General features: G+C 60.0%; 1 protein-coding gene across 50 annotated transcripts in view; it reads left to right on the forward strand.

Annotated features, from left to right (window-relative positions):
- MYT1L (myelin transcription factor 1 like) overlaps positions 1-13583 on the forward strand; it is a 409061-nt gene that overhangs the window by 366011 nt on the left and 29467 nt on the right. For all 50 annotated transcript variants that reach the window (XM_072767848.1, XM_072767862.1, XM_072767844.1 and 47 more), the window contains one exon: positions 12756-12818. In XM_072767848.1, coding sequence (XP_072623949.1) covers positions 12756-12818 — 63 coding nt within the window. The remainder of the gene's footprint in view (positions 1-12755; positions 12819-13583) is intronic.

A 13583-nucleotide genomic window follows, 5' to 3' on the forward strand; every position in this document is an offset into this window, starting at 1 on the left:
CAGCAAGGCGCCCCGTCTTCCCTGGACCCTGAGTTTGGGAGGACACGGGCAAGGCCATCCCACCGGGCCCACGCCCAGCAGCAGGGTTCGTGCTGCGTCTGGGGTGGCGGGGCCCAGTAGCCGCCCATGATTCTGACCCACGCGCTCGGACACTGAAAGGCCAGCTGGGTGTGAATCCGCGACTCAGACCCTCCCGAGTGGACCCAGGGCGCATCACCTCGGGGCCCAGGAGCCCTGGTTCATAAAGCTCGGAGGCTGGTGGGGGCATGGGGCCAGCTCCGGGCTCAGTTGGGCACTGTCATCCGGGGGTGGGGGCATTAACGGGGCCTCGCTGCCGGAAGGCCTGCCCTGCCCTCTCCCGCCCTCCGCCCGGCGGCTCAGAATTTTCCTGCGCACTATGGAACCTGCAGCACCGGGAGACATGGGTTGCCATGGCAACTCTCTCCTCGTCCCGAGCCCCTCCCGGAGACAGCGCTGCGTGCTGGGGTGGGGGTGGTGTGAACTCCTCCCTGCCCTGCGGGAGCCTCTGCACAGCCCCCACCCACCCACCCGGGGCGGTGATGCTCGCCCGGTCCTCTGGGCCCCGGATGGGCCCCGGGAGACCTTCCCGCAGGACGGCCAAGGAGACGGGAAGACCGAAGCGATGCCAGTCTTTGATCCCTCTGGGATTTCCCAGTTTAAAAGTCTTCCTGTTCTTTCTTCCTCTTTTCCTTTCCTTGCTTTCCCAGAAAGCACTTCCCATTCCTGTTTACAGCCACAGAACACAAATCCCTTTCAAATGTGATCCTTTGCCCGAGAAGCACGTTTCTGGTGTTGGGCAAATGGAGCTTCCGTGGAGTTCACTCTGGAACAATCACATTTTAGAACGATTCCCTTAAAAACCAGATCGGAGGTGCTTCCGGTTACATAGAGGCCGATAGGGTATCAGCGGTCCCGCAGCGTGACTTGACAGGGAGCGGTTGGCGCCGGCACGTGTGTCCGTGGGAGAGAGCTCGAGTCGTGAGGGACCTGCGTGGGCAGGGACCTGCTCCGGTTCTCGCGGCCAGCGGGCGCACCTGCACGGGGTCTCCAGACGGCCACGGCCGGCCGTCTCCGCGGGGTCCAGGGGTGCAGCACGCAGGCCGAGGCCGGCCCTGCGACAGCAGTGACCCCACGCAGGACCACGGCTGTCCCCCGTCGTGGCCTGACTTCCGTGTCCGACGGTCCTTCCGTGTGACTGTACCGCTCCCCCTCCGCGGGCAGATGGTGACACGCTTGAGCTCAGGACACTTGTCCCCACATGTGGCCTGGAGTCACTCGGACCAACCTCCTTCCTCGGACAGAGGAAACCACGCGGCGTCCGGTTCGGAGCCCACCACCGGCAGCGCACAGCCGCACCTGCGGGATGACGGGAGTGGCCAGCCAGGGTGGTGCAGGGCGTCCCTTCCTACCAGAGACCCTCCCCGACCAGGGATCGTGGGGGGGGGGGGGGCACGGGGCAGTGATGCTCCTTCCTCTGCTCTCGCCGGGGTCCCGCCCCTCCTGCCTCCGGACCCGCCGAGCCCCCAGCTCACGCCACAGGACGCAGTTCCACCCTGGTGTCCAGGAGGCTGAGGCCGCGAATCCAGCCCCGCTTCTGCTCTGGCCACAGCAGAGTGTCTCTGAGCCTGTTTTGCCTGTGACCCGGGGCTGGTGGGGCAGCACCCAGCACCCAGGGTGCCGGGGAAGGGGAGGTGGCCAGTCAGAAGGCGGATGGCAGCCTCAGAGGTCGCAGGGGGTCGCAGGCTCTTCCTCTGGGATTGCAGGGGGCCCAGGGCCTCGGGGGTCACCAGTCGGGAGGAGGCCCCTCCTTACCCTCCCTCCCTGCGGAGCCCCAGGGCCTGCCCTCTGCTCTCTGGGCTTTAGGTGGGCACAGGCGGTCGGGGTAAAGGTCAGGAACCTCCTGTGTGGCCTCCCCCGTCTTAAGGCTCACACCGTACGGCTTAGCTCTTACTCCCAACAGGGAGCTGAGCACGGGGGGCAAGACTGTCCGATCCTGGGGGGTTTGGAGCTGGAGAGGTAAGGCCCGTGCCCTGGGCAAGCGCAGGCCGGCCCACGGGGCCCTGAGCCTCCGTCACGGCTGCCCTGGCCTCTCTGCCTCTGCGTCAGTCTTCCTGCAGGGGCACAGCTATGCGCACCTCACCTGCTGGGCAGGGTCCCCTCGGCCCCAGCTCCTGCACCCGGGCACACGGCAGCCCCGCTGCTCAGCCCACCGATGCCCACACGGGGTCCTCGGTCTGGCCTTCCTTGGGGGCAGCACCCCGGGGCCCATAGAGTCCCGGCGACCTGGGACGGGCCACACTGGGAGCCTCACTGCTGCTGTCCTGCAGAGAGGGGAGGACACGGAGGCCAGGCCCCGCTGGGAGCCACGCGCCGAGCTCTAAAGCATCTACACCCTCCAAGGACCTCGGGGTGTGCTAGCCAGGAAACCAGACGGTACAGCCACCACTGCCGGCAGCACCGGAACCGTCTGTGCCACGGGATACGGAGCCGGCCATAGGGAGCATCCTGGGGCTGGGGGTCCCCGCTCAGGCCTCGCCTGCCCTCCCGGAGCCTGTGTTCAGAGGAGCGAGTGACGCATCACCTGGGAAGGCACCCGGGGCTCCGTGGGTGGAGCCGGAGGTCAGGCTGGGGCACAGCAGGCGGGAGAGAAGGTTCTGGGAGGAGGTCAGAGGGGGCAGCCTGGCCAGTGCTCGGCCAAGCAGGTGCGGGGAAGGCTGGCCTCGCCAGAGGACCAGGGGCCTGCGGGGGGGCGGCGGGGGGAGGCTGTGTGAGAGCCGGGGAGCCTGAGGCAGGGCTTCCAGGCGGCCCGGGCCTGTCGGTCCTGCTGGGAGCGTGTCTATGCACCTGCGGAGACCTGGGGCCGCAGAGAGGAAGCGATGAGGACAGAGCCGTGCACAGAGCCAGGCCCTCGGCCCTGGGAGGCCTCGCGGTCCCTCGGGGTGCCAGTCCAGCCTGCCCTGGTGACCCCCACGCCCTCAGGGGTCTCCCAGCTTGTTCGTGAGCACCCGGGGGTCAGGGCGGGGCCCCAAGGGGTCGCGGCACGGTGGGAAAGCCCCTCCTGGAAGTGGTCCCGGGCCCGTAGGGACGCTTGGGGCAGGTGTCCCCCTTCCCTTCCCATCTTGGGGGCAGCAACTTTCGTTGGTGCGGTCTTCTCTTTTCCGAACTAAAACCTCCAAACGCTTTATTAACTTTTCAATTCAAGTGACACGGTTCCGGTCCTCTTGCCCCTGGTCACTGCGGAATGCACCAGAGATCTGCCTGCGGGGCTCAGGGCACAGGCTCTGCTGCAGCCCATGCGGGTCCCGTCGCGAGGTTTGCCCCATGAGCGCCCACATCTCGGCGCGGCCCCGTCACTTCCGTCTTCCACGTCGCGTGGCTTATCGGTTTGCTTGCCATCTTGCTCCCGCAGCGCGTCCTTCTCTCTTGGTTCGTCTCTAACTTGCTGGTCCAGCGAAGCACGGAGGGGAGACCCTCCCTCCCCGGAACTTGCCGGCAGGGCCACTGGGGGGGACCAGGCATCCTTTGCTCGCAGCCTCCACGGCCAGGGAGGAGTGGGAGCCGCCACCGCCGTGTCCCTTCCGCAGACCCATCCTCACTTCTCCTGAGTCCCTGATCTTCCGTTGAGGCTTCCAGCAAGGAGTGGGGGGCTCTGGGTTTCTCTCCGGGAGGTTGAGGGGTTGGGCCGTGGGCAGGCTCCGTCATTGTGGGGTCCCCACGGCAGGACACGCCTGGCGGGGCTGTCGTCCGCCCCGGCCTCGGGCCCCCGGCAGCTCCGGGGACGACGCAGCGTGTCCAGGAGCCGCAGGGTCTCCGGTGGGCGCCTGGCTGTTCCTCGGCCCCGTCCGGCCGTCCGCCCCTCCCGCCCGCCTTGCTCGCTCCTGGACTTCGTGTCCCCGTCTTGAGCACTTGCTGGTTCTCGTCTTGTCCTCAGCGGAACGCACAGGCTCTGCAGATTCGGGAGCCAGCACCCGGGGTCAACTCTTGCGGCCCCGGGGTGCGGGTCCCCAGCCCCTCTGCTCTCTGGTCGGCCCCTCGCGGTCAGAGGGGGCCGCACGGTCAGTGGACAGTCCGCCTCTTGGAAGCCGCTCTGGCTGCGTCCTTGGCACGGAAGCCTGGAGGAATCCCACTCCCTTTCCCGCGACCCCCTTCGCTCTGCCCGTTTGATGAGACCCGAGGGGTCCTTCCAAACAGCGAGGTCTGTCTTCAAGCACCAAGAGCCCGGGTGAGGGGCTCCCCGCACGGCAGCTTCCCAGGGCAGGGGCAGCTGCTAACGGGCCTTCCCGGAGCAGGAGCGCGGAGGCACCAGGAGACAGGACAGGTCCCTTCTCATCTCGGCCCGGCGGCTCTTGGCACGGATTTAAACAGTAGGCTTCACCTGTTTGGATCTGCCTCTTTGCCTGTAAAAATATATATATATATTTGATCAGCTTATTTCTACAAACTTTTGCTAAACTAAGAGTTTCTGAAATCACTTATAAATGTGACAACAACAACAACAACAAAAAAAAAAAAAAAAAAAAAACAAGGAGGAAAGGCAAAGTCCGAGGAGAAAGGCTAGAACTCCATTGTTTTCAGTGAGCGATGACACAGCAGAAAGTAAACGAAGGCGTAGCTTAAAACCAGGCAGGTGCACAGGAGAGGATGGGGCAGGAGGCGGGGCGAGGGGGGCGAGGGGGAGGGACGCAGGGTGGCCCCGGTGTCACAGGACAGGACCCCGGGATCACTCGGGACGTGTCGGGGCGCAGGAGCCGCTCGCCTCTCCCGGGTAGAACTGAGAACACTTCCTCCGAGACGACAGAGGGATGCAAACAATAAAAGATCCACAAACACCACAAACTAGGAAAAACAGGGGGAACGAATTCAGGGAGAACGGTAGCGGGAGGAGCAGGGCCTCAGCCGCCAGGGGAGCCGTGTGGCCGCCCCGGCCCGTGGCCCCGGGCCTCCCCCGTGCCCGCCACGTCCATGAGCCCAGGACACAGCTGCTTTTCATTCACCCAAACGCCCCCCTTCACTTAAAAGCAGCCTCCAACCGTCTGTGGACGGAGAAATTGAACGGCCGCCCTCCCCCCGCCCCCGGCCCCGTGGGCCCTGCGGCTCGCTCCCCGCAAGTGTGTGTCTGGCCCAGCGGGTGACTGTGACGGGAAGGGGCCGCGTGGGGCTGGCTCGGTGTTGCGGCTGCCCCTGACTCGGCCCGGCCGCCCCGCGGGGTAGGGGCAGGGGTGCGCTGGGCATGCAGCTGCAGGAAGCCCAGCCTCCGGGCGTGCTGCTGGCGGGTCCTGCTGCCTCAAGCACAGTCCACCCGGTTCACGATGCTGAGCCAGCAGCCGCTGCAGGGATCCCCCCCCCGACCCTGTGCCACCCCCATCAGTGACCCTCAACGGTGGGCGAGACCCGTGGGATTCGGGCACCCATGCCTTCCCGTCCGTAGAGGCCACGCACGTTTGAGTGAAGCATGCCAAGTAGGGTAGAGACGCCCGTCCTTGCGCATCTCCACCCCCCCACCCGCGCCCGTGGCCAGAAACCATTCCCCGCAGCCGCACGCACACGGGCCCTCACCAACCACTCCTCACTACACACCACTGGCACTGACAGCCCGAGGGCTCAGTGCGATCGGCAAAGGTGAGTGCTCCTGGTGGGCCCCGCGCGGTCTCTGCATGCCGGGTCGCAGCCCGCCCGCATCCCCAGGGCGGTGCGCGTGCACCGCGTAGGACAGGACGTTAGAATGCTGGATTCTGTTGCCTTCGCTCAGCCACACCAGTCACCTCTTGTGTGTTTTTTTTTGCATGGGTCCTCCGAGTCCAATTCCAATTCTGACTCCGGCTGCCCCAGTCTCTTGTTTAGCCGCTCTACTGCTGCTGGACGTGCATGTGCTCTGGCAGCAGGTTCCCATGGACACATCCCGTTAAGTGAATGGGACGTCAGGATGTGCTAGGTACGTTCGGCCGCACTGGACAGGAGCCTACTCCTGGATGTACCTGGGACCACTCACGGGCAGCAGTGCGGTGTGGCGGCGAGGGCCCCAGTTAGGCTCCCATCCGCGGACAAGGAGGCAGCATGACCGATGACTTAGAGCTTAAGATCCGTAGGCTGCATGTTTGGAAAAGATGGAAAAGTGCATGTAGCATGACCAGCAGAGCTGCTGTGGCAGCCCAGGCCTGCAGCTCCGCGTTCCCTGAAGATGCCCCAGGAGCAGTCCGGACCCCACCTCGGCTCTGCTTGGGGCCCTACGGTCCAGCACTGCCAGCCCAGGCCGGGCAGCACACGCGCTCCCAGGGACCCCGGGGCCTGAGTCGGGGAAGGGCAGAGGGGGTCACACGGCACATGTTAGGGGGAGGTGACCCGAGGCTGACGGCAGGGGCGTGAGCCACCCGCTAGAGACGTCCTCCCAGTGGGTTGTGCACACGTGAACCACCCCCCGGGCCTCACGGCATGCCGCGTGGGCTCTGGCCTGCACGGCTACCGGGCATCACGGCGCTGACGCGGCTCCTAAACCACCACCTCCGTCCACCTGCCGCTCCTACACCACACAGCTCCGTGGGCTTCCCGTCCACCCCGGGCTCCGGGAACCGCAGCTTGAGTGTTAGCCGCGTGACCACACGCTCTGCTTCCTTAGTACCCCGAGGCCTGACCCAGCCAGAAATGTTATCTGAATCATCAAAGTGAATTTTTAAAAATCATGTTAAGAGTACCTTTAAAATTCTATGTCATTTATTGGTTTGCTTTTCGGTGTAATTTAAAAAGTTCTGGGGACCAAAAAAAAAAAAAAGGCTGTTTTTGCTTACACGTTACACACAGCAGAGAGCAGGTCTTCCACCTAAATTCTTCTAATAACGTGTCGAATGTGCACTTTGAAACGTGTAGGTGTGCGTAAAGCTGGAGGGTCCCACACATAAGCACGCAAAAGCCCCTCACCCGACACTCACGGGGAAAGGGAGAAGAGGACAAAGCCCAGGCGTTGGGATGAAAGCAAGAAGCAAATCCAGTAACGCTTCCCACGGAAGTGCCTCCTGGAGGGGCGGGCGCTCAGGGCTCAGGCGGGTGGCACCTCAGCCAGCCCGCGGTGGGCGAGTGGCCCTGCAGGTGGCACAGTGCGGGGGCGGGGCGGGGCGGGGGGGGGGACCCTCCCACGCCCTACAGCAGACGCGGGGCTTCGTTCCACGGCTCAGAGCGGCCGCGGCGCTGCGGGGGCCCCAGCGATTTCGGGCGGGAGGCCGGGGCGGGGGAACTTCAAAAAAAAAAAAAGAGAGAGAAAATTATTGAATGTCTAACAGGTTAAAAAGTGATTTGCACGATTTTGTCCTTCCTGGAGCTTCAGGTAATATATCTCAGAAATTGGGCAGAAGTAATGTATATTGCTTTTAAGTGACCTGGTTTCTTTCCATCTGGGGAGAAGATTGCAGAGGTGCAGTGTAAAAATCAGTATATGTCATTTTTCCATTAGAAATTATTTTGCACGACTCTGAATTTCTTTGTTTCCCTTTTATACGACAAAAAAATCAAAATAAATATATTTTTAGAACCATATCTCTTTAAGCCAGAAGAAAAGGTGTTTTTTGAATTGAACTTTTCTACATAAATGAAGCAGAGACCTATCTATGTGGCCTGAATCATTCCAATTTACAAATACGTTTTACTACTAGAGACGATGCCTTGTTTTACATTTTCATGATTTCTTTTAAAATTGAGGGAGATAAAAAGTTTTTTGTGTATATATATATTTATATATGTACTTTTATATATATATAAACTTTTACTAAGTTCCCTTGGTAGAGCTGCCACCGGAGAAACGGGCGAGAAAAGCAGTAAAGGGCCTTCCCGTGAATTGCCCCAAGATCTCGAGCGCGTCGCTCTGACATTTGGTACGACCCTTTCAGAGCTTCAGCGAGTCCTCTCCTGCGCAGCTTGAGCTTCTAGACTCAAATCCAGTAGCAAGCCGGCCTTCTGGGCAGTTCGTGCTTTCAGCCCCTAAGATTTTAAAAAATAAGTAATTGACTCGTATCAAGATAAGAGATCATGAGACGCCTCCAGATGTTATTTCCTGTAAGCTGGTTTTGAGGAGATAAGCTTGGTCTCCGCGCCCCCCTCCGGCCCCCGGGCAGGTCCACCAGCTCAGACCGAGCGGACGTGGACAGGGCGTCCTAGGCTGGTGCACGCAGGCCGGGTGGCCTCCCGGTCCGCAGGGCAAGGGTAAGATGCCCCAGGAGGCAGATGCTGCGAGGCCGGCCCGAGGAGTCCGTCCTCAGCCACCTGGCACCCAGCAAGGACTCCTCGGCAGCACCTCTGGGTCCCCGAGAACAAAGGCTTGTGTGCGTGGAGTCAGCCTTGGACCTTTTTCCGAGGCGCTCGTGACAGTATCGCCAAGGGGACCGATGCACACGGGTCGACCGGCCTCAGCTCCCGATGTGTAGCAACAGGCACTTCAGTGTGGACATCGTCCAACTGGGAGAAACCGTCCCATTTCAGGTGTCTCTCTCCATATGACGTTCGATCAGATCCTCGTCTCTGTTTTCAAGAGAGGGGAGCACGACCGCACACGGAGGAGGCGCTTGGACACAGTCTTAGCAATCCTTAGTCGATGATACAAGGCCAGTCAGCGGATTTAACAGTTCCCGTTGCTCCCGCCCTGCCTCAGGACAGGGGTTTGGTAAACGGGAGAAAACAACACCGTGGGAGGTCGTGTGTCTTGCTGAGGGACCAACCAGGGGCAGGCGAGAGGCAAGGGGGTCCGTTGTCACGTTCTTGTGATGGGCGCCAGCGCGAGGTCAGATCTCGTTTTCGGGACTGTGTGTTTCAGTGCATAGACACGGAGTTATGCTTTGATATTGGGGGGTCTGTGTCCTGACCTCCACGTGGGTGTACCTGTGGAGCCCCTGCAGAGGTCCCGGCGGGATGCTCCTTCGATGGGAAGTAGTTCAGAGGAGCCCTGAGCACACGGGGCATTGCGGGAGGTTTGGGCTCAAAGGGCTCTTCGATGTCTTAGATCTGCCGAAGCAACACGGACCCAGTTCGCTCCTACCTGAGAAGGGCTGGTTCCATGAATTCGGAAATCCAGAACTTGGTGAATGGTCCTGATTTTTTTTTTTTCCTTCAGCTTTTGCTTGGATGCTGCAAAACTTAAACACCGCTTAAAGCATTTTGTCGTGATTTTCCCATTGCCATTCTTAAATGTCTTTTTAGGCCCGATTTTTCCAGCCAGGTGGTGACATTCCCTACACCCAATTATTTCTCCTTGGTGTTACTTAAACCCCAAGGCAAATGCAAGGGCATGGATCGGGCACAAATGTTTTTGGGTTTTTGTTTTTTGTTGTTGTTGTTTTTTTTTTTTTTTGTCTCGTATACGTCCACGGGGCAGCAAGCTTAGCTCTAAGACCGTTTGTTCCCCGTGTGCGTTCTCAGAGTATTTTCACCAAAAGCACCTTTGGAGGGGAAGTGAAGCGATATTCGATATTCGAGGCGAGTGTTTTATGTCACAGAACTTTGCATCTCTAACCATAGGAACTTAAAATAGACTTGGTGCTATTGTCCTGGTAACTGCCAGGAAGCCAGGAGGGCGGTGAGGGTCTGGTGTGCTTCCCCGCGGCTGCCGAGCACTTCAGCGCGGAGGACCTGTGCCTGCCTTCTGGGGGGTTTCCATGGAAACCCAGTCAATCTCTTCTGCCATTTCAAAACCCAAGCTGTGCGGCACATGCTACTGTCTGATTTTATCCACGGGGGATTTTGATTATCCCACATGGGCCTCCCTTCATGGAAGAGATGTGCTCTTAGATGGGTAGATGGAAATCGAATTTTTGTAAATCGATTTTACACCGCCCCATTATCAAGGGTCCCGGAGCTGGCTCCATCTGAGAAGCAAAGACCCCTTTTGTTAGGTGAATAATCACTCCCTCATTCACCGACTTCAGAAAATTGTATTTTTGAGTATTGAGATTTCTTAAAGCTAGGAAATCTGTATGTAAATCTAAGAGTTTAAAAAAGCCTGAAAGTCTCGAGCTGCAACAGAAAAATGAATACACGGAGCGGAGAGAAGAAAGAAACCCTTCCAGGCTGCCTTATGTGGTCCGGAAGCACCACCTAAAGATAAAAGAGCCGAATTACCACCCCGGACAAAACCCCGAGCTGCGGGTGTCGGGGGAAGGAGACAAAGAGAGGCGGTGGGCTCCTCGGAGCTGCCCCCCCGCCCCCCGTGGCCCCGGGCTGCCCCGCTGTGCTGTGCGGGAGCCCACGGGGGTGAAGGCAGGGGAGGCTCCCTGGAGGAGGCGCGCGGGGGGCGCAGGAGCCAGGGCAGGCCCGCGGTGCAGGTGCAGCTGCGCAGGTGAGGCGGGCGAGGGGCCCACTCAGGTCACGCAGCCGCGGGGCGGGAGGCGGGCCCGGAACTCCGCCCCGACTGCCTGACTCGGAGCTTTGAGAAGAGCAGACCTCTTAAGAAAGCAAGAACTCTTTCTGGAAATGTTTTTTCTTTTTTTCTTTCCCGGCACAGTGGAAGCTCTGAAAATGAGCCAAATCAATATTTTGTTTGTTGTTTTCATGGTGATAGAGGCCATTTTAAACACCTCCTTTTTTTTTTTTTTAAATCAGATGATGCCTTTGTAAATGGCTTGAATGCACAAAATCTACTCTGGAAAATCTTACTCTCTCTCCCTCTCTCTGTCTCTCTCTCTTTTTTTTTTATAATTAGTCAAATCTGATTTTCATTTGCATTAGTTTGGTTATAATGCCTCACTTTAAATCTGAACAGAATATGTCAACCTCCTACAGCCCTCACCAAAAAAAGGCATATTGAAGAATTTCTACTCATGTTAAAATGAATAAATTTTAAATAAATTTGCACTGAGTGGTTAAATTAGGAAGAGTTTAAGGATTTTTTTTTTTTAAGCAAAAAGCAAGGCCAAGTGTGTATTATTGGCTAGTAGGAAACATTTCTGTTTCTTGATACATTTTCCAAACAGAAACTTGCACGAAGATTAGCCTCTCTTAGATAGAATGATTTTTACTGCTCGCAAGTCGCCCTCATCCTCCAGCTCTCGGGGCCGGGTCCACGCGCCCCGGGGGGGGGAGCTGAGGGAAATCAGCCCGGGAGGCCTGAGGCCGGGTCACTTCACCTGTTATTTAGGAAACAATCACTGAGTCATCTCAGCACAAGAGTCTTGTGATGCAAGTTTAATTGTATGTAAGCTGCTGTTACTTTAGCAGAAATCAGGTCAACAACCCGATTCCGGTTGTCCCTGTTCTTGATACGCAGATTCCATCTAAACGCCCCGTTGTTCCACCCAAACGCTTATTTTAAAACTCCCGGGCTCCCCCGGTGCAGGCCAGTGACCTCCCCTTCCCACCCTCCCGGCCTGGGCCTCCAGGGAACCTGAGCCTGCGCCCCGACCCAGAGATACCGCGTCCCGAACCTTGAGAGCTGGTGCCCTGGGCCCTTTTTGGGACTAAAGGAAACGTGGGCAGCTTCTGACTCCTAGGAACGTCCGCACGTGCGCGTGTCAGCACGGGGCACCCCAGGCCCGCCTCTGTCCAGTGCCGCGGGGCGCAGGGGCTGCGCGGGGTCCCGCTCCTGACTTTGAGGAAGTCCCGTCTGGCCCGGCTCAGCATCCGGCCCCCACGGTGGCTCTCTGAGAGGAAAGCCCCAAAACGCCTCAGACGCAGTCCACGTCCAGTAAACCCTTGAAATGTGTGATGTCCGCCCTTGCGGGGAAGGCAGGTGCTCCCCGAGCAGGGAGGAGGGCACAGGGCGTGACCCGGGCTGCTCCTAGGTGTCAGGTGGCTCACACAGTGCCTTCATCCTTGGGGTTAGGTTGGGTGTTTTGGGGGTAGCTTTTTTTTTTTTCTTTGAGATCTACACACTTGATGGAGAAAAATAACTTTTCTTGATTTTTGTCCTCGATTTCTACATTCCTGGTGGGTACGAGGCAAACTAAAGTAGCGCGGACTGAAGTGTCTCTGCAGCGCCCCCGGGACGGGTCTTGGGAAGGCTCGTGTAGGAAGTTGTAGGAAGGGGCAGGAATCATTTGTAAGGCACATCCCGTCCCCCCAGGGCAGTGGCAGTGGGGTAGTGAAGAAGCCAGGCAGTGTAGGCATCGAGGACTCCCAGGACCTGGTTGACCAAGACGCCTGGGCTCCACTCAGGCCAGTGAAACGGGTTCTAAGGCCCTCGAGCCCCCCGCCGCACCCAGGGCCGGTCCGCAGGACGGCCCGGCAGGTCCTCAGCACTCCGCTCGGGGCCGCTGCCCTCCTGGGGTCGCGGGGTGGCCAGTCAGCCCCGCTGACCAAGAGTCCGTCTAATGGGGGCTCGCCATAAGGCCGGCGTGGGCCGTGTAGACGAGGATCTTGCACATCCTTTCCCCTGCGAGTCTTGCTGCGCACACGGTGGCTGCAGCCGAGTCCCACGGGGACCACAGTGACAAGGGGAGGTGGCAGGAGGTATTTGGAGGGATCGACTCTGGAGTAATAGCGTCGGGCCCAGGATGCTCCCGGGACTGTTGCAGCCCAGGCAGGTACAGAAATCCGTGATCCTTCTGGGAAGCGCCGTTGTGCGCAGGAGAAGGGAGCCAAGGTTGGTATCCGGTGGTCGGGGGCAGGCGCCCCGCGCCCAGCAGGGAGCCCGCGGCTCCGCGTCTCTTTCACTTGGGAGGCGAAGCCTCAGAGCGGTTGCTTCTGGATAAGTGAGGGACTTAGTTGTTCCGGGGATTGTATTTCCTTCCAGTAAATCGCCCATTCTGCATTTTTCATTGCAGGTGCCCCACCCCTGGCTGCGACGGCTCCGGGCACATCACCGGGAACTACGCGTCTCACCGAAGGTAAGCGAGGCGCCTGCCCACTCGTGCTCGTGCCCCCTTCCCGCCCGCACGGAGGGACCCGCGGCTACGAGGGTCTAGATGCCGGGACCACCAGGCAGCACCGTCGTCACAGCGTCCGTCCCGGGACGCCAAGGGCCCTCGCCTGCCGGGCAGCCGGCCCACCGGTGAGAAGGTGCTCGGGTTGCCCAGCAGCAGCCGTGCCCCCTCGACGATCGGGGAAAAGCAGCCGACAGGCGTGTTGTGAGGCCCGGGGCGTCCCGGGGAGCGGCGCCCCAACACCCTGGGAGCGGGCCTCTTAACACCGCGATCCGAGCCGCGGGCTGCCCAGCCCCTGGGAGCGAGGAGCTGAGCTGAAGGCGCCGGGACGCTCGACGGAGCTCAGAGCCGGCCCCGGGCTCCAGGACAACACGGTCCGCGGCGCGGCCACAGATCCTGCCCCCCCCCACCCCCGTGCCCGCCACATTCAGAAGGGAACTGAGAGAAACTTTGGGGACGTCGTCTCCACGGAAGTGGATCAGGACCTGCGGCCAGGGGCACATACTTCCCGTCCTGTTGGGTTCGCAGCGACAAGCCAGTGCCGAGGCAGGGACTGGGCGTGTGTGAGGACCCGTCCGACGGCAGAGCGGCACCGGGTCGGCACAGGTGGCGACTGGGTTAGGGGAGGCCGCCGCCCGCCCGGCCGGTCTCGGAATCTCTGATTGTGAAGCGACAGTCCCGAAGCACACGAGCACCTGCGCTTTAAGTGCGTCTCCCACGCGGAGGAAA

The sequence above is a fragment of the Vulpes vulpes genome, chromosome 8, assembly GCF_048418805.1.
Source record: "Vulpes vulpes isolate BD-2025 chromosome 8, VulVul3, whole genome shotgun sequence".
In the NCBI taxonomy this organism is placed as follows: Eukaryota; Metazoa; Chordata; class Mammalia; order Carnivora; family Canidae; genus Vulpes; species Vulpes vulpes.